General features: G+C 37.8%; 1 protein-coding gene across 1 annotated transcript in view; it reads right to left on the bottom strand.

Annotated features, from left to right (window-relative positions):
* STARD9 (StAR related lipid transfer domain containing 9) overlaps nt 1-24,641 on the bottom strand; it is a gene marked incomplete at its 5' end in the record, with an annotated part of 99,635 nt that overhangs the window by 23,683 nt on the left and 51,311 nt on the right. The window contains 14 exons of the mRNA XM_082282933.1: nt 1,284-1,474; nt 8,427-8,474; nt 10,685-10,788; nt 11,811-11,893; nt 12,723-12,860; nt 13,545-13,596; nt 17,401-17,580; nt 18,082-18,156; nt 18,868-18,945; nt 20,709-20,806; nt 21,219-21,419; nt 21,637-21,734; nt 22,690-22,757; nt 23,642-23,714. Coding sequence (XP_082139059.1) covers nt 1,284-1,474; nt 8,427-8,474; nt 10,685-10,788; nt 11,811-11,893; nt 12,723-12,860; nt 13,545-13,596; nt 17,401-17,580; nt 18,082-18,156; nt 18,868-18,945; nt 20,709-20,806; nt 21,219-21,419; nt 21,637-21,734; nt 22,690-22,757; nt 23,642-23,714 — 1,487 coding nt within the window. The remainder of the gene's footprint in view (nt 1-1,283; nt 1,475-8,426; nt 8,475-10,684; nt 10,789-11,810; nt 11,894-12,722; nt 12,861-13,544; nt 13,597-17,400; nt 17,581-18,081; nt 18,157-18,867; nt 18,946-20,708; nt 20,807-21,218; nt 21,420-21,636; nt 21,735-22,689; nt 22,758-23,641; nt 23,715-24,641) is intronic.

The following is a 24,641-nucleotide window of genomic DNA, read 5'->3' as shown; positions in this document are numbered from 1 at the left end:
GAAAAGTCTGTCACGGACTTAGAAAAAAGCAAGAAAATCCTTGCGAGTTGCATTTTTGTATCCACAGCTAAGCTTTGCATGAACCCAGTGAAAACAGCAGAACTAGAGGGAAGCACAGAACAAGTCTACAGAGTCACAAAATAAAGATGTTTTGGGGAAACTCCTGGTTCCCTGTACTATCTACATATTCTTCTGCTATATCCCATCAAAAAAATTTCCTTTTAATCTCTTCATTGTGGCTGGCATAATTAAAAGATATCTGACTGCATAAGTTTTGCTCTGAGACATTACCAAAACTTCACGGAAGTTTTCTTCTTCCAGGATCAAACAGCAGATTTTGCCAGGTGGGAATGACACCTTTGTATAGGTGTCTTTTGCTTATCAAGAAACCTAGATCAAATCATTCACTAGAAGATAAACTAGAGAAGACTATAACCAACCCATTTCAAAAGCACCTCAAGGTTTAAAATGTTCCCAAATCACTCTATAAACTCATTAAGGGGCAGCCCAACCCCTCCAAGGCATCTTACTGAATATGTCTGCTGGCATGCAAAGTAGCAGCTCCGGAGGCCAGGAGCCACGGACACTAAAAAATACCTTTCAAAACACGGTGTGTTCAGTTTAAGCCACAGTCTTATGTCACAACCCTATTTTTCCTAATGAGTGAAATTAATCAAAACCACATGAAAATTATCTATACTGTTACAGGTGACATCATCAATGAGAGAGTATCTCAACTGACCTGTCACTGTCTCAGAAGTGCTGCTTGGCTCCTATTCCATCCTGTTGTTAGAGCAACTTCCCCTGAAAGCTTTTAGTAGGAACTACCATGGTCACCTCAACTTCAAGCTCCAAGAACAACTCATTGGATGAAGCACAAGTATATCACAAGAAAAACTTAAAACACAAGAGTGGACTTGGTATACATTGTAACTACAGATATGAGCAGAGCAAGGCTGTAGGGAGGCAGGATTGGGATCAGCCTGGGAGAGGAGAGGCTTTCAGTGCCACAGGGGAGTAGCTGGTGCTGTCCCTCCCAGCGGTGACCTGCGGTGCTAATTAAACCATGCTGCTGGAGCACTGCAAAGGAAGCCTTTCAGTTCTGTTAATCAAAGCTTAGTAACTGTTCTCAAGGGAAAGGCAACTGTACAAGAAATCCAGTAATTAGCCATAATAAAAGTTCCACTCATAAAACAAAGCGTCACTAGGACAAAAAATGTTGAGAGGATGAAAGTAAGCAGTAATGGAAGGGAATTGAAGGAGGGGGAGAGGCAGGTACCCACTTTCTTGGATTTGCTGGTTGATGAGTGCTTGGTCATTTTCTAGTTCCCGTTCTGCTTTGATCTGTCCTCTCAGAATCTGCTGCTTTAAATCCTCAACATAGAGCTGCTGTCGTTGAATTTGTTTTCTGTGGAAAGCTTCCTGGTCTCTCAGTTTCTGCTTGTACTCTTCATGCACAGCATCTATTTCTCTGCTGTTAGAAATGTTGACAGTGAATTTAAGCCAGAAAAAAATATTATTTGTAATAAAATAAGTCATCTTACTAAAGAAAGACAACATGCAAGATGTTGTTTTGCTCAACAAGAGCACATTATGGCAAAAACTTTTTAACTGTGTTTATGCACATCACAGCAGGCTGCAACCCTGTAAGTGTCATAAATGCCAGGAAACGTGAAAGCTCTAGTAGTGAAGCAGGTAATTCCACTGCCAGAAAGATAATAGCAAAAAGAATTTAAAAAATATTTCCAATTTTCATTTTGCTGTAGTCTTCCACAAATGAAATTGGGGAGGGGGTTGTTTTTAAGTTATAAAATTTTTTAACCACCACATAAGGTATTTGTCATCTAAGTACCTCAAAACTCTTTACAGAAGTGACCAACATTCTTTTTTTTTCAGACCAAAAAATTCCAACCTAGAAACATTTACAGGCATTGTCAGGATTACACTGACAGTCTCTGGCAGTGCCAAGGAAAGACCCTGATCACCCAAATCTCTGTTGGATGCAAGAACTATATCAGGGTACCGCTTCTATATTTGGAGCAGAATTGTGATCAGAAAAGTGACTAACCTGTGAAAAACTGCTTCACAATCTCCTCCAAAATGTTTGGCTCCTGACTGTGTGCCAATATTTTACACACACAGAGCAACATCAAAAAAGTATCTATCTTAACATAATGCATTATAATATTCAAAATACATTAGCCCTCTGAAAGAAATATATATTTTACTTCTCCACATGCTATCGCCAAAAATTCTTAACATTAAAGTTAGATTATATCTAAGGGTGATATATGATCTTTGCTTGCTAAACTCTGCATTATTATATATAACCTCAGAAAATAAAACCTGTGAGTCTTGAAAAAATATTTAAAGTGTATTTTACTAAGAAAGTAAATGATATATTTATTATACTTCTAAAGCAGTCAAAGACACCAAAACTCTTTAGAGTCCCTGAAGGTCAAAAAACCTCCAAAAATATAATTTCAAAGGAAATCTTTGGAAATATCAGGTAGTTTGTAAAATCACTACCAATACAATGTCATCTGTATGAAAAGAATATTTGACCTTTGCTATACAGAAATAATTTAACATCTTTAGAGCTGTAAGCATGTGTTCAAAGCAACCATTTCTACAGCAAAAACTTGACTTTGTGTGATAACTTAGCAGACAGAACAGATGAAACAATTAAGCAGCCAAAGCCTACAAATCTCCTGGAGTACCTTTACATGGAACTTTCTTAAGAAGTAGTAAGAAAGCCTCAGTACATAAAAGCTTTAGGGTTTTCAATAATTCACAATATTACTATGAATCTTGCTCAAACACGAAAAACAGAATTCTGTTTTGTTTTAATGTTTATGTAAATGTAATGCTGAGGGTAACTGAAGGAGAACATCTTCTGTTCAGTTGTCCGGCATGGTGCAAACAGAGTACAAACTTTGCTGCTGCTATCTGCTAAATGGTTTGTGTCTATTTGTGACCCACACAAATTATAAGAATGCGCAGGTCCAAGATCTATTTGTCCTTGGCTTGACTACAAAGATGCCAGTACCCTGTGATTTGTAATTTTTTTCCTCTTCGATAAACGTCAATTGATCCCAGGAAATAGAAGTGGGATGCCTCATTTCTCATTCAGCTGAAGTAGGATGGAATTGACACTTCACTGCAGCACTGAAATGCTCATATGGCAATTACAAATCTCCAGCTGTTCAGGTATTTGTAACACCACCAACCACAGGGGGACAATCTCAGAGGTTAAAGCAAGACTGGTTAACTAAAGAAGAAACACTTTCCAAACATAGTATTAAATCTGAAGTATTCGTTTATGAAAAGCTCCCATGGTTTCAATGGTAACTCTGAGGGAGGCTTTCCCTAAATGCAGCTTTGAGGTTGTCTTCCCTATTTGCTAAGGGAAATGTAATGGAGCAGCCATACAATCTGGAGGTTAAAGTACTGATCTGCAACAAAACACTTCTGATTTTGGAGCAGTTACATGACCTCTGTGCAAGGTCTTCAGGATGAGGACTGCCTCTGGATGCCTATGCACTAAACCTAACAGCTTCTTTGCAGAGTCTGGTGATGAGGTAGTCTTTAACCTGTTCTACTAGCAGACATATGGAAGCTCTGACTCTTACGGCGGTATGAAAGTTGAAAAATATGAGTCTAAATTTGTCACTGGTCTCACATGACCTTGGGCAAGTTGCTTAGTCTGAGATGTGTGAAACAAGGAAAGTAGATTCATCCAAGAGAAGTGACGAGGATCCATTAGCATTATCAAACATTAGAAAGTCAAGTATCAGAAGAGCTGCTTTCTATTATTTTATCATTATTAGCATCATTCTGCATGAGACTGAGGAAACTGAGTAAATAATTTTCAGCAGGCTGAAAAGAAGCATGATACTAAAACAGTAAAGAAAGAATTCTTGTTCTGCAACTGATTACTAAAACTAGATAAAATTCCTCTGATAAAACGTCTCTCATTCTTCCCAACCAAGACTTTTAGCTCTCAGCCAATCTTTCCATAAAATTGACTTACCAGAGTTCAAACTGCTTACAAACTGAAACCCAGAACATTTAAGTAAACGAAACAACTCAGTGTTGCGTTTCAATCCAAAGACCTAACAATGCTCACAGGGGTGGTTAGGTAACATCTGTTTACAGTTGTGAGAGGGTCACAAGCTTTTCCCATACTTTCCAACCTTGCTGAAACCACACCCCACCCCCACATTATAAAGGATCAGAGAATAAACAATACAAACAATGCACATGGCAGTGTGCTGTTTGTTCTCGGCAGCACTAGCATATTCCCTCACGTGTGTGGTAAAGGGCTTTTGCTGAACTAACATGAAACTGTGAGATCCTTTCCAACAGCTGTGTGTGTTTGCACACAGAGCAGAACATGAGGCAGGCCAAATGGATGGTATTAATCACAGCTCCATACTATGACTATACCCCAGAAAAGCAGAGTACAGAGGCACAGCCATACTTCACTTTAAGCCTTAGAAAAACTAACACAGCACAGCAATCATTGCAGTATTCTTTCTGCTTTTGTTCAGGTGATGTAGGTAGTTGGTACAATTCCCCCTCTGTAAGGTCAAAGTCTCTGTAATAAAATGCTGTTGCTCCAGGTATGTATAAAAATTGCAGTTCTGCTGTTATTTCAGTGTCTCTGCTTCATCTTCTATTTTTAGTAGTACAAAACAAAAACCAGGCAGGGCAGTAAAGCCAGGTCTGAATATAGAGACTGAACATAAAACACCTTTTTACGAAGCTGCTTCTTACAGACAGTTTTCTGAAGTGGAACAAAAAGATAATGAAAATTCATGCAGAGCCACTTACATAATACACAAATGCAAGAGGATGTTTTCCCTCTGGCTGTGAGATACTGACTGTGAGAGCAGAATGACTGGCTAGTTTGGGGTATGGATGTCTCTCCCAGAAACTGCTGAAACCAAGAACATGAAGTCAGAATGCTCCCTTTCTACCTTCGAACATGCTAGGTCATGTCAGCACACTTTTGCTGGTTTGTGGAAATAACATGATGAACTAAACTAAAAAATGTCATGGCAATGGCCCAGAAAGAAAATAACAGATTCACACACACTTCACAGCTAAATCACCTAATAAGCAATTCAAAGAACAAACAGTTTGTGTAATGTATGTTTGAATGACTTACTAAAACCAAGTATCAATCCAGTTAACATAAGAATTTAGCCACATTTTGTACTAAGTAGGTGAAATCACTAATTTTTTCATCCAAAGTGTCTTAAATCAGACGTACTGTTAAATTTAGACTTGAAACACTGGAATACTCTGAGATACAGCAATCAAGCACAGAATGCTGTTGCTCATATCCCTGCTTTTCTACATAAGCAATCTACACTCAGGAAATGAAATAACCTCAAGACAAACGTAAGAGAAACAGCTTCATTTCTGTAGGTACCAAGACATACATGAAGTCTTGGTTTCACAGGACCAGCATACTCTAGCATACAGCATATAAAAAAAGGCAATACTGCAGAGAATTTCATAAAAGCATGCAGATTTCTGGGTGTACCATATGCAGGAAGAAGTGTCAACAGTTACCCCCTCCACCAAGTAAACCTTTAAAAGCTGCAAATAAAATGACAACAAAAAGACACCAACCTTAAACTAAAGATAATCACAAATTACTGAGAAAACGTTCAGATTATACCGATTCTGCCAGATTGCTTTTCCATCTCATTTTTCTCTCCAAAGTTTGCACGATGCATGCTAAATGAACCATCTGTAAATCCACATTTTTTTCCAGCCGGTTTTGTTGTCAGCTCTCTGGGATCCTATTGTGCAATTCTCCTCCCCTCTTCCCCAAACACTTCTACTGCTGATGCAGAGGCTGGCGGCTGCTACAGCATAATGCAGCTTCCAGTAACTATGGCAGCAATAGCTCTGTGGTGAGGCTGAATACCTGCTGCAACAAAATCTTAAGGCTCAAATAGAGAAACTCCAGTGAAAACAATCACTTTTGGTAAAAGCTGAAATTTGCCAGTTTTCTCAAAGAAAACATCAGTCAAGTTGGCATCCCCATCTTTCTGACTACCTAGAGTTCAAGTCCCATTTGTCTTCTACAAATTATTTTTCCCAAGGGAAAAAGAGTTAAAAATAAAGCAGAAGAAAAGATCCTGGCAGGGCATTTTGCACCCTTGCAAACCCCAAACTGAGAGCAGTCACAAGCTAGAGTTACAAGCCTATCCACTAATACCCATCTACACAACTCCCCCCACCTTCTCCAGCTCTATCCTCCCCCTCTTCCCGTGTCCAATCCGGGGCCCTTCCTGCAGGGGCTCAGAGCAGCAGCAGGCACCACGCAGCTGCACAGCATCGTACATCTGCTTCTGCCCAGCACAGGGCCCAAGCCTCTCCCTTCTCTTCCCTAAAGCAGAGGGAAGAGCAACGAAGGAGATACAAAGACCTTGTATTATCACCTCCTTCAGCCTCCCGAAGGAATGCCACTCACAGAATTCAAAGCAAAAGCTGGGGAGTGGTGGGCAGGAGGTGGGAGCCAGAAATCAGTCAGAATGGCCAGCAGAGTCAGAAACCTTTAGAAATAAGGGATCTTTGGAAACATACACACATAGTAATCCCCTTCACAGAAGTCAGCATCAAGTGAAACATTATTTTGATTTCTGATTAGCTGGTTTGCTTACAGAAAAAGCACACCCATACTTTTTCATGTGTGTGTGTTTTTTTAGCCATTCTGTGAAAAACCTCTTTTTCTCTGCCAACCCCCCAAAATAACAGTGAGGCAACGACTTATTTAAGGTACTCCTTTAAATACATCTCTGAAACAGGCCTCTTTTTGCCAAAGAGTCACAGGGACAAGACACAACCACACTCTCCAATAAAGGTAAATGCTTCCTCTTTAAATTCCAGTTCAGCTGACACAGGTTCTCCCTTCATAATGTCAGTTATATATAGAATTATTTAGTTACCCTGCTAACCCACTATACCCAGTTCTGCTGTAAATGGTAGAGCTGCTGTAACTGCCACAGTGCATTTCTCTGTGAAACAGAATATTTGAGGGATCTTTTAAGAGAAGCAAAAGTTTTCTTTAATCTTTTTGTTTTTGGCAGAGCGCTTTGAAATTCTCAAATGGAAGCTGTTAGTGAGAACTCAGAGTATTTTACAGATATTAGTTGGACAAGTTAACTATACCACATTAGAATAATAAATACATTGTATTATGCTGTCTCAGAGTTTTCCCCCCCAGTTTAACAATGTTGGTATTTTCAAGGAAAGGGAGTTTAAACATGTTCCAAGCAGCTAAAATTAATTCAGTGTACTGCTATACCACTGAACTCTAATGGAAAAACCCCTGTGGGTTTTTTTTCAAACCTTTTTTCAAAGCAAGACAATAAAATCAGAGTTTTTATTTATATGCAGTATGATACTGAGGCAATGGCAGGAGAAAGACCTTTATTATCTACTTATTTGTGGTGATGCTATAACATGACGACTGATGCCATTCACAAGTCTTCTGTGTGTTTGCTGGCTGACAGCAAACATCAGAAATTTGGAGTGCAGGGGCTCTTATGAGTAGGGTGTATGAACAAGCAAACAAGTAAGGGTATAATGACTCACAATCCTTTTTCAAAGGAATGCCTAAATTTTAGTATTTGTGTGCAATGGTAGAAAATTGTTTTTCCTCTCATTTCTCAAAATATTTTAATGTACAATTAAAGGTTCAACTGGTAATTCAACCCATGAAAGGCAGATGAGAAAATGTCATCATACGGACAGCATGGGAGATAAGACTCATATCATTAATAATCATTACTGTAATATATATATATTGATATGATCTGAAATAAAAACATCCAGAAGAAAGTAAAGTACCATCAGTTCCTGATGAAAAAGGTACTTAAACCCATGGAAACTCAACAATTTCTGATTTATTTCTGTTTGCAGCTGCTGTGTGTCTTTGCATGAATGAACCATGTTTTATGCTAGGAATTAGGTTTTTTTTACTTTTCCCTAAAGCAACTTTATTCTCACCAGAAGAGAACCAAATTTATCCAAGCAATTTTCAAAGTACTAGTGAGCATTCCCAGTACCTACTATTGGCATAAAATCTAATACATTTAGGGTTCTTATATGCTGGAAATTGGCAGCAACTTCAGAGTAAGCCTCACTCTAGTTATAGCTTTTAAATGCAGGCTACACATGCAACAAAGAGGCAAATCCTCTGCACAAGATCTTGTATGAAGATGCTTGCAGAGCCTTGCCTGTAACTCAGCTGCAGATTCTTGTTCCAATATGATAAAATAGTCTGAATTAAAGCTTAAAGTCTAGCTTCCATCTCTTCTAGAGGAAATCAGTGTAGCACAGGAGAAAGGCAAGGTAAAGGTGTCAAAAATTTCAGCATGATGTAGACACATTAATATTCTTACCTTACTTGAAGAGAACATTTGTTTTCTTCACAGTTTCTACATTTTTGACTGCAAAAATAAAAATAGGAAATCATAAATATTTGGGAAAAAAGGCAAGAAAACTTCACTGAAGCCTATTGTACACAGAGATGTTATTGTAATTTTCAGTAGAGGAAGATGCAGATTTCTAGCAGCTGGGAGAACACCAAGAACTTTCAAGTGAGAGGGGGACAGAGAACAAGACACACACACACAGAGCTTTCCCTGTTCTTATATTTCCCTCTAAACATCTCCTTCTGACAGAGATGAGGCCCTGCATTAGGGTGGACTTTTTACTGGTGATCAGTAAACACTGGTGATCAATAAACACTCCCTGTAGTCCATTTACTCCTGTATTATGGCTTGCAAAGTACCTCACACACACCTTTTAGCACCTGACATTGACTTTTCTTCACAAGAGACCACATACATAATTTTATTCTTATAATACAGATCTTAGGCTACATGTCTCAACCATAACCCCCTCCATGAGCAAAACTACTTGTCTCTACAGAAATACAGGCTCACAGGTTACTGCAAAGGAAGGCTGAGTGGATCAATTCAGCTCACCTATGCCAAATAACTATTCAAAAGGATAAAAGGACCACTGGGTTATGTAAGGTGAAAACCAACTATTCTTAGACATAGTTTACAGCTCATTCCTATAAAAGATGGACACTGATAAAAACCCAAGCAAATGCAATACCATAACGTTTTTCATCTTTACTGAAGTAACCATCTGAAACCCTCTAAGTAAGCATGAGGGTAACTTTAAGCAATGTAATATACTTGTAATATCCTGTCCAAGTGATTAAAAAATTGATCAACACAAACAAATCTTCTATGTGAACATAGTCTGGAAAAAGAAAATCAATCAGAAATGTTCTGCAGTTTTGTCAGGTTAAAAAGGGGGAAACTAAGTGCAAATTTCTGATAAACTGTTTATAATAACTTCTGGATTTCTTCAGGTTTTTCTAGGTTCATCAAAAAACTTGTGAAAAGAGCTCCACAACTAATGTTTTTAGCAACATAAAGAGCACCTTGGTGTATACATTCGAAGGTCATAAGACCAACCCTTATTTTTAAAATTCTTCCTAATTTTTCCTAAGAAAATAATAGCAATGATATGTAAAATGTTCTTCAGTAAAGAAACAAAATGAAGTAACATTTTGTATAGACAGGTATCACTGCAGCAAATGAAAAGCAAATGCAGAGATTAGGTACATTAAAGAGAACATATCAAACCATACTACCCAAGGTGGAAAGCAAGGCACTTGACTAGAAGCATGAAGAATATTCAAAACAGAGATAACATTTTATGCTCATGAACATGAGATGAGATACTTCCTCTAGAAAGAGATAAAAGATTCCCAGTATGTTACCACAGCAAAAACACTCTATCAAGAAGCAGAAGCATCAACAGATACGAATGAGAAGATGGCTGTTTCTTGCCTTTAATAGGTTAATTGAATGTGCCAGGCTGAGAGGAATTAAAAAAGAAAAAGAACTCAATTACGTTTATTCTTTAATATTCTATTTTCAATGTCATGAACTGAAACACAGAACATAATTCATTTTCCTGATACACATTAATCACTGTCTTCATCACACCAATCATTTCCATTTCCTAAAGTCTCTGCCATAAAAGCACACACTAAACACTGAGTATGAGCAGCTCTTCCACACTTTGAAAGCAGTATATGCCTTACATATATGCCTATATATACTGCTCAGTTGAAAACAACCAAACAAGGAATCACATTGGCTTTCTGAGATGAAGGGCTCAATGAGGACTTGCACTAAAGGGAATTTATGAACAAATCTTGTGATTTCCACAACAAATTAACAGGGAAAGTCAATTGATAATAATTACCTTGGCTAAATCATATCCTGAAAAGTCCATTCTGTACATTAAAGCACAGAATAATATTGTAAAAATTATAGATTAGCTGTACAGCAGATGTCCAAGTGAACTAAGGCTCACAGTCTCATCTGAGGCATTTTCTTAATTGAGCACCAAGAAATAATTTTGCAGGTTTGTTGCTTGTATATCTTAATGCTCTATATTAGTCGGCTGGCCAATGTATTTTCTCTGACATTTTTATCTGACTACTCAAAAACGTGATGGGACTTATTCTGTATACAGCTTACTTTTGTCTGAACTAAGTCCCTTATTTCAGATATCATCCCACAAGAGAAACTGTTTGTTCAGTTGCTTTTTTCCTTAGTTTTAAACTTACTTGTAAAGAGAAGAAAGGATATAGTGAGGAGAATTGGTGCAACTTCCATGCAAATTGAGCCAGTCCAAAGCTCCATAGCTCCGAGTGGGTGGGGTTTCACTAATCTACAGAAAGCACACAACATAAGACAGGTATTTATTAAAATCACAGCAACCCAGGAACTTCCAAGTTATCATTAGCACTGTCATCATTAACTATTGTGTGCAAGGCTGCATAATACCTCCCATGTGAGTTTATAATCTCACTTACACTTCTGCTTAGTCTTTGATAATTAGCAAAATTGTGAAGTATTTGTTACTGAGTACATCTCTTTTTGCAGCTCTATTTTAATGTATTGCATGTTTCATTAATCAAGAAATTAAGAATGAAAACAAACAGAAATTAAGCCCCTTATCTCACAGTGAGTGCAAAAAGATGGAAGAATGGGAAGTATAAAACGTTAATAAATGAAAAACCATTTTAAAAGGTTGACTCTTGCCAATATCAGTTGATAATGTGGTTAACTCCTAAATGAGAAAATTCATATTTTTTAAAGTCAGGTTTTTAAGCTATGTTTGTCATTCATTTTAAGAACTATCTCAGTTCTTAAACATCATTGAACTAGCTAACCAAATAACGTCTTACAGTAGTTAGCTCCTGAGCTTAACATACCAAGAAATATTTTATCTATTTCTGATGTATGGAACAATTCACTGCTTTCAGAGTCAACAATACTTAAGAACTTAATCCCACAAATTTTCCAATTCTTCTAGTATACTTCATTCAAGACAGCGAAATGACAAAGAAGATAACTCAGAAGATTATCAGATGTGGAAAGATTCTTAACTGATCTTTTCACTGCAGGATTCTGCCTTTTTGTTTCAATCCTACTGTAGTCATGACTGGAAATAGGAAACACTAAATTATTCAAGGGATCTGCATCATCTTTTGCTAAGCACATCTGAAAGAAGTGCTAGTGTCCTCCCACAGAAGGTTTAGTGTCATTACAGACCATTAGATGGAGGAAATGTAGCAAGTGAATATGATGATGAGATGAAATATTATCTTTATCAGTCTGGCTTTTAAGAAGAAAAAAAATAGGAAAGAAAAAGAAAAATTAGGAGAGAAAAGCAGTTTTAGAACTTACTGATCTTCTTAGTCTTAAGATAGCAGCTTCTGCTGGGTGATTGAATCTAAATTTATGAGATTTGCCAAGGACAACAAGGGCCCCTGTGAAAACAGAGTAATTAGATATTTACAGAGACATAATTCATCAAACTACTATAGAATAGTATGTTTAAAAAAAATTAAATTCTGACCAACAGCTTTCTGAACACCACAGAACAAAGAACTAATTTTAGAATTTGCCACTATGGAATGGCAGAGTTATCAATCTGTAATGACAGCATCCAAGCAAACGGATCTTGCAGATCTCTGCAGACTAAGCGTAACTGTAAATTCCCTGTTCATATTAAAGGCCAGCCAGCATGACTTCATGCCAAAAGCCACAACCAATCCACTGCTGAAAACTTGTTTTTACACTATATTTTTAAGAGTCTAGATAACTGCAAGTTCCCAGAAGCTGGACTGTTACTTTAAGCAACCTAAAAGTATGGAAGCCTGATCCATTTAATCTGAATCCATTATCATACTTGTGACTTAGTGGCTATTAGCTTCCACCTAAATAGACTGTGAAAAAGCTGAAGGTCATTTCAACCATACTATATAATTACCAAAAAACCCTTTCAGTGGCCAGCTGGCTTAGGGCCAGTCTCCACTACTTTCCACAATAGTGTCTCTGACTACACATCTTCCCTTTTCAGAAACCTACAGACTACTGTTGCCAAAAGGAGGCAGAATATTGTCAGCAATGTTTTAATCTGACTTCTGTGGGGTACTTAATTTACTTGTCCCAGCTCTAGCCATGGATCAAGCCTAGTGGAACTGGCAGCAGACTGAGAGATGTCTTTCCCTGATCTGCTCAGGTTCTGAAATTCTTGACCTAAACTCCAGTGACTGGGTGACTTTAATGCAGCACTCACAGAAAAAGAAGCCTTACCTTGTGACAGACGACACGACCCAGACACTTCACAGCCATTCACAGAGCAGTGTGCACCTGGAACTGGTCGCAGAGTCACAATCCCACAGTGGTTGTCTATCATACAGTGATTCCTTTCAATCCACTGTCCCTGCAAAACTACAACGTAGAGATTGATCTCTCCTGTTGAAGGGGTTGGGTTGGTTACTCCATTCTGTTTGCCTGAGAATGGAGTACCACAAACTGTTTGACTCTATGCATACTGCATACCCCAGAGAACTATATCATGTGCAAAACAAGGAGATTAAATCCTGCTAGTCAAATAACTAATCACAGAAAAAACTTACTATTGAAATTCACTACTGAAAATAGTGAGATTGTTTCTTTATACGTGGTACTGGGAAACTACGTATCACTTTCTGATCTGGGAGCTGATGTGCAAATTCTTCTATTATGTTGAATTTTCTTAATGCCATTATGTTATCTATTGTTTATAATTCACAAATCTACTGGCAGAAAATAATCAAATATAACTAAGCTTAGCAGAACTTAACCAAAGCTGAGATTCCACAAATTTTTCAATTTCAGTATAAAGTTTCAGTTCTCTATCATAGTATCTAGCTCCTGAGATTGACTGCTAAAATCAAAAAAGAGAAAAATTTTTTTTAAACAAAAAATAAACATGTATTTTAGCAAACATTATTAATTAGTCTCTTCTACTTACCTTTTTCAATAAAGAAAGCAGACAAATAGAAACATGACCTGGCTATTATACATGACAGATGTAAACCTCTGGTTTGACCTGACCATATCACAAAATAAGTTGTAATATCATTCTCTTACCAATATCTTGATCTTGGTCTGAGTCACTTCTTCCTATTTTGGTTGTTCCTTCCTAAAACAAGAAAAGAACTAATTTAAAAGCTGGTTACAGAAAATAGACTATATATACTACTTTAAAAAGCTTTGGTACATCATTTTAGCAAACACTTAAAATAAATTGCCTCTGAATGACTGAATTGTTTGAAGCAAACGCTATGTACTTCGTAACAGCTCAGCCCACTGTCCCCCACAGTGTTGCAATTACTCTTCATCCTGCAGCTATGTCAGCTTCTACAACTTCAGTAGATAAAGTAACCCTCAGTGGATGACTTTTGGACTGTGCTTGAGACCAACATTTTGAATATGAACACGCATCCTGATGCTTTGAACTTCTACAGTGAGACTTGGTGTTTGCAGAAATGAGATCGTTATTTTAATAAATATCATGCAGAAAGAAAGAAGCTGCAGAATGATTATTTCACACTTTTCAAATTTAAAAGTAACAGAATTCCTAATTTGGAAGAGAACTTTGTCATAGACGATGAACTCTTCAATCTAACTACTAAAGAAGAACTTTTTTCTGAAACTTAAATGACATATATGAAAAGTCTTTCTGGTGCTTATGGTATATGGGCAAGTTCCCAAACCTGAAGACTCAAAAACTTTGAAGAAAAGAACTGCCTAGGAACAAAAGTCTCCAAAACAAGAAGACTTGAACCATATTATGGGTCGGTGATGGAAGTGAGACAGTAGTTTTATGGTTGCCTTCGAATAAAAAAGAGTCATTTAAACAATACCATGAGAAAAAAACTGTGAAAAAAGGGCAATTAATTTACTATATGTCTATTGCTTCTGTGCTTTTTCTTAGGAAAACAAAGCAAGATAATTTCCCAATTCCAAAGAGACACTGTAATTGGTTATGGTAAAGTGATTGGTAAATGCACTCTAAAATCACTTTAGTGGCAAGCCTTTCGGTTATATTAAAATTAATTATGGGCAGTAAACAATGTGATTTTGTATTCAAATTAGAACAAATTGAATATGCTCTCTGCTCCAAGCGTATTGTAAAGCCTAGATTTAAAGATGAAGCAAGAAGTAGTAATTGGAAGCCTGAAGACTGGGAAAACAGAAGCTGTGCACTACTCAAGGTGACTCAGCTATGGGTAATTATGGGTAAATGACAGTGGGTTTGTGCACTGGACAGAAAGGGAATGGTTATCACAAAGCTCCTCAGAGCTCAGCTATCTGAACCAACTAACAGATCCCTCAGGCATGAGCCCTGCTGAGACTTCATTTCCTGGAGAGGCTGAAAGCTGGACTGTGCCTCCAATTTAGAGTAATTACCAAGCTACATGTCAGTTGAACGTTCAGCAAACTCAGCTGCAAAATATCTACCTGGGTTGGCCACAACTTCTAGAACTTATGGTCCATATGGCACTTGACTCACATCACTCAATCAAGTGAGTTAGCAACACGTATCTTATACAAAGAGAAGCAAACCAGCTCCTGAAAGATCTCTTTACCAATTATCTTCTTCACTAAGCAAAGAAATAGTTATTGTAATTTCAAAAGAAACTTCTTCCAAGGTGCTGAACTAACTCTCTGGTAATACAATTTAATTCAGAAAAGTGAATTACAGCAGCATTGGCTCAGGAAATTCACAACAGCATCTCAGTCGGTGGAGTGATTCTGGGTAAGTTTAAATCCAAATAAAAATTGCAGGTGAGACCAAGGGTACAGATAGGATACAAGCAAACTAGCTCAACTTGAGAAAACAAAACAAAAATAACCATAACCCAGGACCATGCTGATTTCATTTTTAAAATGCTATTATTGAGATAATAATTGTAATATATATACTCTTTTCTAATTTAATACTGAGTTTTACACCTGAAAAAGTGAGAGATGTTTCAGATGAAACTACCTCACAACCTGACCTTAGCACATCACAGCACATCTTCACATCTGTTGAAGTGTTTTTACATTGTTACCTCTTCTGGCTGTGTCTCATGACTAGGGGTAGAATTCCTAAGGTACATTACAGAACAATAAAGAGAAAGATTGCTTTGCCCCTTCACTTTTGGGAGTACTCCAGCTTTCAAAAAAGGTTATGAAATACACCTTTTATTAAAGCAATAAGCAAATTTCATATTTTTAAGCTATTTCATATTTCTAAGCTATGCAAAAAAGGTCAGTTAAATCATAAGAAAACATACATCTTTTATTAATAAAAGCCAGAAAATTAAGCATAGGTGCAGCATTGATTAGTGCAATTATTATAATGAAATATCAGGAGAGTAAATGAGTAACACAATATTTATTTTCCATGATCTGAAAACTGCTGCTGTGACCTCTCTCTAGAAGTACAGTGTAAAGTGCAGTTACATGTTGAAGCCCTAATTTGTAAGGAACCGCTAATGTTTTACCTTCTTGCTGCTCAGATGAAGGTAACAGACACCAGAGACTAAAAGATGTAAAGCACAAAGAAAAGAAAAGGCAGCATCTAGAAGCAAAGAAAGAAGGGACAAAGATGTTAGTGTGACAGAGTCATGAATGACTTCAGAAGGTGACCCTTCAAACCAGGTTATGCCATTAAAATGAATATATTTAAATTAGGTGTTGTCAAAATTAATATGGGAAAGTATTTGCCCTTTCCACAATGGCACATAATAGAAAAGCAGTTTAAGTAGTAGCAGTTGCTTCCAATAACTATTTAATGTTAATGTAGGGCTGAGTGGTTGAAGATGCATGTTGATCAGCACTGGACATAAATACTTGGTCCCAAAAAATTACCTGGTACAATTTCTTTGTGTTGGCATGAGAAAAATTAGTTAAGTCTCTCTTTCAACGTGATAGAAGAACAGCACGATTTCTGTTCTAAATATTTGTTGTCACTTTTAAGAGGAATAAAAGAATCCTGTGTCCCTAAACTATATAAATTACCACAAAATCTAGATAAAGATTTTTCATTAGTAGACAGATACATGATTTTCAACCTTACTTAACATATGTTCTGGCAACGAGTGCACCTCTGTAGAAGTGCCCATCCAACATTCCTTTCACATTAAGCAGCATCAATATTTCAGTAATTTCCATCAATTTAAACATTCAACATTAAAAATGTTGAAGTATGGCTTAGCACTTGCTTTATCAAAAACCAAAAAAACTCCTAAAACTTGTCTGACCCAGCCATGCACATCTTATGCCATAATGTGCAGTAATATACATACAATGTTATGAAAGTTTCTTGGTGAAAGCCTTGCCCTAAATTAGTAGCTACACAACAAAACAGTATCTATGAGGCCAGGATTTCTACCTGATCTTCAAAAATAGCCACTCAAGTAGGGTCACAAGTAATTAGCCCTCATGGTACATACCTGGTATCTACTCGGCAGATCTCTGGTAGGGTTAAAAGTAATGCATAGAAGTCATTGCCAAAGTGAGCTTTTGTTTCTTAAAGCTTACTTTTATCTATACATGTTCAAATAAGCCAGTCTTAGGTATACAAATGTATAATAAAATTTGGCCCAGGATGTCTGGCACACTTCAAGCACCATCCTTTATGTTTCCACATACGTGCACACATAACTGTCCTTATGTTTTGTGGACAAACTACTAATGCCTAATTTGAGTATTCTGCTTTGCTTGTAATACAATATCAAATAGTTTGCATATGCATTCATAAACGGTCAACTTATATTCATATATTAATTCTTCTTCTCCATTTCCATGTATTTTCTATTTTTCCCCCACATTATGATCCGTGACCTTCATGTTTTGATAGCTGTTGTAACATCACCCAAGCCACGCTCCATTTCCAAAGAAAACAAATACTTTCAAATTAAAGGGTAAAATAAGACAAATGACCATATCTCACCCTGAGATGATACAGCACCACTCCTGTGCTGAGGATATCATCATCCATGGCCATTAGATGAGGTAAATTAGAATCTATTGTTACTCCAGCTTTCTCTTTGTTGATGTCCACACTGTACTCTTCCATGATGGCTTTCCTGTCCGTCCACTTACTTGTCCAGTCTTTGGTCAATTGCTCAATCTTAAAGAAGAGGAGAGAGAACAGTTTCACTTACTAAGCAGGCTAATTTTTCCTTTTTGATCATGCTAACAAGTTATTTCACCTGTCTTTGGGCAAAACTGAAGGTCTGCAAAACCTTTCCAGGTTACCAGTGATCAAATCTTCTCAGTAATTTTGGTAAGTGTACAGTAATTTCATTTGAATAAACTGGAGTTTATGTTAGAAGGGACAGACTCTGTATAATGAATTACTGTGGTATATTGAGACAGCTTTCAAACAAGGGGTAGAATTGTGCAGACATAGTAATACACAGTGGACTGTGTCCCATTAAGGACACAACACTTTTGTCACAAACTGGTAGAGCACACTCATCTTGCATTAAAGGCAGCAGTTTCCTGCATCTGCAGAGCAAAAAGGAAAGGATTAAGACAAAAGAAGTTTTCACTGTAGTTTCACAACTGTAGCAATGCTATCCCCCTGTGGAACAGGAGATACTTACAGCATCAAGTAAATCATACACACCTTCAGTTCATTCTGCAGGACCAGCTCAGTCAGATTTCCATCCCTGTCATCACTCCAAGAGGGACTGGAATTCCTCTGTACAAACAACAGTCACCAAGATCTACATGTTACTTTTCCTATTCACAACTGGCAGGCATGTTCTTTAATTCTCCAGCATTTGATGAACTCAAGAGAATGAAAGACAAAATACATGTGCTATCTTCTCGCATCTAGCCTACATGTCTTTAGCTATTGCATGCTACTTTTTGGTGTAAAGAACTGGTGAAAAAGCAGTAAATGAGAGCTAGTTCTGTGTAAATAAATCCTGAAGTGTAGTTTCTGCCTCTCCTAGAAAAACATTCTCTCCATGGCTTGGAAAACCAAGACACTATTATTATTCCAACACCAGGGATGTCAGCTGTATTGTGAGATGTTCACAACTTTTTTGGAGGGGAAAGAGTGTGAAGGCAGTGTGAAACATCAATTACTCTCTGGAAGCTTCCATACCCTTAAAAATAAAATATTTCTATTTCATGGTATTTCTGGACAGGTAAACCATCCAACTCCATGAAAGACAAGCAAGGAAATCCTTTTGACATGACTACTTATACTTCAGGTTTATCAATATAGTGAGAAGAAGAGGAGAAATGAAAGAAAAGCAGTTAACCTTTTAACAACTGCAAAATCACCCAGAGAACAGTTTCATTTCTCTGCAGTTACAATAAACATGGAAAGATAAACAGATGAGATGAAAGCAAGCTACCTAAAGTAACATAAAAGCTCCAGTGGGGAAATGTTGCTACGTACCAGTTCAAAGCTCATCAGCATAGTTTTCAACCTATCAATTTCTTCTCTCAGTTCTCTGATCAGTTTCACATTTGCATCCTGAAACATTGAGACACAAACCATTGGAAAAACCAGCCTTAAAAACATTCGAATTAAAGAAATCAATGTGGAGGTACTCCAAGAGCCAGGAAGAGAGGAGAACAAGTAAACTCACAACAGTACTCCTTGCTTCACTCTGCCAGGCCCCTGAGACATACTGCCTAGGGATAGGTGGTTCTCATCTTGGATAGTTTCCCTTTTACCATAAACTTTGTTCCATCTCTCTTCTGAACGCAGACCTACCATAGCATTTCTTCCCATCATGACTAGATGGATAAACCACTACTTTTAAGGATTTATCTTCAAAATAGTTGCATTACATCAGAAAGATGCTGTTATTTAATGCTGGTGTATAAAATCCAATTAGAGGAGACTAAGTCAGAATGTCATCAAGGATAGTATTAAACCCCCTTACAGCTGATACATAAAGAATTTCCTGTCTGCTTGTGTGGAGGCATCTGTCTCACTCTCAGAGTAAGCATTTCTGGACAGGCAGTTTCTGGAAAACAGCTTTTACAGACAGTTCAGACAAACTCTTGAGTCAAGAATCAGCTTTCTCTGGGCTGCCAGGTCAATTTGCAATGAGGGGAAGAGGGCTGGGATTAAGGATCTAGCATGGGCTGTGCAAGAGAGTGATGGGTACACCTGCTGGGATGCTGAGAGGCTGTGTGTGACAAGAGGCTTACCCAGGAGTGTTTATGTGACTTTAGCCTGTCACAGAGCTGAGAACTGCTGCTGGCAAAACCAAGCACACAATTGCTGCTACTCTTGATGTCTGAAAACTACTTATAAGCATGGGTAATTCAGATGCAAATGAAAATTGGGAAACTTAGGATTAGAAGGGTTTACTCCTGCCCAAATGTAACAGAGTATTGTTAGGAAAGCAAATAGTGATGAACAACTCTAAGATTCTATCTTTTATCTACATAATAGTATCTCGATACACTCATGCCAAATCACAAAATCACAAAAGACTACTACTAAAGCTGTAAAGTCAATGGATTAAAGATTGGGAAATGGCTGGAATCAAGATTTTTTTTTTTTGAAACCTAAATTCACTGTATATTCCTTAAATGGATGCACAATGATTCAGTCCTTAAGTTATGTGATCATGTGTAAAGGGAGCCTCATGCAGAATACCAGGTCAAGAATGCTCAGTTGCAGAGCAGCAGTTCTAGAGTTTTATATTTCTAGCATATGTGACTGTAGATCCAGATCAGTATGTGCTGCTTGAATTTTGCTGTGAAGACAGACAGAATTATGCACTTCCCCATGAATTATTTTTAATGATGGTTCTTACGACTATAGTATTTAAAACCTCCTGTTTAAGCACTATGTCTTTGATTGAGAGCGTTTATGTTTCTCACATTTGATAAATGTAGACTTACCAAAGAGTAAGAGTGGAAAATGAGAAAAAAAACCCACACACTGAAAATTTGCCTTCAGCATCTGGAACATCTAGAATTGAACAAGAATGGGATAGCAGGGGCAGCAACAGAATTCAGGCCTCCAATGCAGCACCTGACTCTCTCTTTAGTACTCTGCCATCTTTTAAGTTGTGCAGCCTGTGAAGGACCCCTGCACAATCAAACAAATGAATCTGTCATAAAGCCAGAGCTCATTCCCAAAACAAGCAATGAATGAAGCTCAGGTTCTGTGGCCAAAATTACTCCCATGTATTTAAAGGCTTCATTATTTTCTGTACTGAGAAGAAGACAAATTGTGACTACATAGGCTGCCTCAGGCAGAACTCAAGGCCTCACCTCATTTACTCTGGGCTTGTTGATAATATTTTTGGCATTTGCAGCATATCTCAAGGTACTCATGGTCTCATTGTAGCTGGAGCTGGCAGGTGAGATAGCTACAGACAGAAAACAAATAACACAATTTTAAAAGCATTCAGTTTAACCCATCACTTTTCAAAAAGGCTTATTTTTTATCAGTCTTGCTTCTTTAAAAAATAAAACCAAAAAATAACCCTAGGGTTATTTCATTAAGCTCACAGAGAATGTCTTCTCCAGATTGTATTTATAACTGAATGAATCCCCTAAAATTAAAGCTATGACCTTGGTAAGACTCTTAAACATAATTTCATGCACAATCAGCATGCATTTTCATTTCCCTGAGTATTCTATGTAATTCTATGTAATGATTCATGAAAATCATTACAAGGACAGATTCTAAGTGTTACAGCTGTCTTCTCACTGCAGTAGAGAATATTAAAGGCACAATGTAGTGCAAAATGTTAAACAATTAGTAGAAACCAAACTCACTGGCAATCATAATGGTCTTGGAGTTGCCCCCCAGACTGTCCTTCAGAAGCCAGGTGAGGATGGAGTCACGGTAGGGGATGTAAGCTGGCCGCCTGGTCCCACTGCTGCTGCCTGAGGGAGAACTGCCCACATGGCTGCTGTCCCCTTCGCTTGTGATGCTGTTAATGCTCTGGCAGCTGCTGAACATCTGAGAATTTTGTGCTGAAGGAGAAATACCACATAGATCAGGAAAGGGATTATTTTTTTCTGTCATGGCTACTTAATTTTCTTAGATGTCATTACAGTTTATGAAGACACCACACAGCTGATCTGCTGAGCTTTTTGATGTAAATGCAAATAAACATTTACACTCAACACATGGTGAGTGAGTCACATGCTTTTATCACAACCCTTCAACATAAAGAATTAATGTGCTTACCTAAAGTGGATATGACAATTCCAAGTGTAACTAATGACTTGTTAATATTGGCACCTTCGGTAATTCTATCTTTACAGTAACTGGGATCAGCCCTTTCACTGTAGCAAGCAAGCATGAAAAAGACAATGCAAAGTAAACAAAAATGCTTAATTATTAACATACAGGCAATATGAAAACATTATGTATTTTCAAGCAATACAAGAAAACAGAAATTATGAGCTTTGCAATTAAAAAACCCATATACTTTGAGTATTTTTTATATTGTTCTCTATTTCAGGAAGTCCAAACAACCATGAGCAAAGGCTGTTGGTGCAAGATACTGTTAAAGACCCACCAAAATATAAATTCAAGTCTGAACTGGGCAACCCAATCATAGTGGTTCTGAATTTAAAAAACCAACATATATTTCACAACTCCACAAGGGTAGACTGGGTCAGTACAAAAGTCTGTATACTCCCTCAGTAGCACTTTCTCTGACCATACATGCTTGGCAATTTATGTTCTTGAGAAAAAAAAAGTCCTTTTTTATAACTGTTCTGTAACTCTTCAGCACAACTTCCATCTTTCTGTTTTCTGTTACACCCAGCACAACCACATGTTCCTCACTGAGATGCATAGCAAAGATCAGAGACCTAGGAACTTTTGGAATATGAACAACACAAACAGTGAGATATAACTATTTTCTCCAGCCATGAGGAACAGATTCCCTTTTCCCCCTCTCTTTTCAAGCTCAGATTTAGTAATTCCAACAACAGCTACAGGAAAAGCCACTTAATAAGAATATGGAGTTGAATGGAATTACCTTAAATGTACGCAACAGCACAGTATTGGATCTGAGGATCCAGGAATTCCCTTCCCCAGTGAAAACCAATACACAGTACAGAAGAACTATTGACAAGGACAATATTAGCTTAATGTTCCCTGTTACTTTATAAGAAAGTCAGGCTTACTGTTAGGTCAATGAAATTTTAAAATATTAAACTTCATCTTTTAAGACAGTACTGCCAGCATCTTCAGAGAAAATTACCTCTTTGCCCTTCCATATATTATTACCTGCCTGCAAGGTCCACTAAGTTGATCTTGCTTGCAATTTCAGAGGGAAGATTGTTCTCCAGTATAGCCTGAAGAGAAAAACATACATAAGGAAGACTATTCCCTTTAATTAATTAAAACAATTTAAAAACAAAATTGATGTGCTCTTTTGTTTGAAGCTGAGTTGTACATACGACTGTCTCACTGCCTTTGTTTGTGACCTTGACCCTCTGACTATGTTCAAACCATTAACTCAACAGCTTTCTCACCCCACAGAGAAACTACCCTCTTATGCCAATTTCCTCTTGAAAAAAACCTTTACTGCCTAGAGACTGTGAAAGGGTTTCTTGTAGACCTTGCAGAGTTATTTTCCACTAATGTATTCCAAAGGTCTTTTGTGAAACTAAGGAAAAATATCTCAAAAAGTTCTGTGATTACAGGATGTTAGAAGTGTGAGATAGAAAAGGTCTATTGGATCACTGAACTATTTCCCTGCCAGGGAAGGATGTAATTCCTCCGGAGAAAGGCTGCATTGTCTCAGGGAGAGTGCTGGATGCCAAATGCTAAAGAGATGAGCACATCTAAAAAGCTGGACAGATACAAAATTTTGGTGTAAACTAATGCTGTACTTCAATTAAGAATCCTAAACAAGTGTGACAAAACGTAACTTCAAACATATTCACACGTAATTTTCACAGCATCAGAGGAGGGTTATTGCATTTCGAAGGGCTGATTAAAACTGAAAACATTTCTTTTAAATGTGAGGTTTTGGCATCACTTCTGACTATAAGCTTGGACAAAGGAACAGAACACTTCAATAGCACTCAACACATCTGCAGTGTGATCCAAAGGAAATAAGTAACAGCTTCCACCATTACTACAAACAGCACAAAATAGTGACAAGTAAACAATGCACAACATGGTGAACAATGCTTTTGAAAGTGAAAAGGAAGTTGCGTTATTTTTAGCTAACCTGAGTGTAGTGGATGGTGAAGATAGCATGGGATCTGCTGCTGGCATTGTGAATGTGTGTAGCTGCTGTGATTCTAGAAAGAAGAACAAACCATTCAATCACAAAGGGTTACTTCCCTGTATTCAGGGAAATCAAAATCAACAAATACAGCAGATAAACAAAAGAATGTGAAACTTGGAGAATATGGCAGGCTGCATTCTTGGATCTGATCCCAGAGCATTTGGCAGAGAACCTGGAAGGGTGGAAACTGAGGATCAATTAGAGGTGTTTTTTTCCACCAGCAGCACTCTCAGGAGATATCTCAAAGCAGCCTTACTGCACAGGTACAAGGTGTTGCATAAGCGTGACACACAGCAGAGAAGTACAGCCAGCAGCAGCATCAAACAGCTCATCCCAATACAGAATGTACAAGCCCAGCACATCTTCTCCATTTGTGCCCATTTTTAACCCTTGGCATTTCCAAGGGGTTCAAAAACTTTCATACACCACTTCTGGGGTTCCTTTATGCTGATACAGCTCTTCTACAAAGCCAGAGGAGTCCAGTGAGACTAACAGGTCTACCCATGAGAGTACTAAATAAATACTGTAATTCCCTGTGTGGCACTTGCGTGACTCTATTACATGGACAGACTGGTCATACGGCTCTCGAGCTCTGACCCAGTGCACTCTGGCAAGAAGGAACTGGTCACAGAAGGAGGAGCAGCAGGACCCTCCCACTGCCTCTGTAATGCAAACTTTTTGGAAATTCTACTTACTTTATTGTTGTTTCGGTTAGAAAAACTCAAAGAAAGCAGGATTTTGTCTAGGGCAAAAGCTAGGACACAGGTTTTTCCCCTTTGAGCTTACCTGGAGTATTAGCTACATGTGCAGCCTTTATTATCAGTTTTTCCAAGCCTACCCTCAACAACAGTAGGTAACTCTAGTAGTGCAGAAAAGGACTGTGGTACCATGCTTTTGCTACACGCCCAGCTGCCAGAGTACTGCAGAGACCAGTTGCACT

Source organism: Coloeus monedula, assembly GCF_965178545.1.
Source record: "Coloeus monedula genome assembly, chromosome: 6".
Lineage (NCBI taxonomy): Eukaryota > Metazoa > Chordata > Aves > Passeriformes > Corvidae > Coloeus > Coloeus monedula.
The sequence above is the reverse complement of the archived record's forward strand: the minus strand, read 5'-3'. Positions and strand labels throughout refer to the sequence as shown.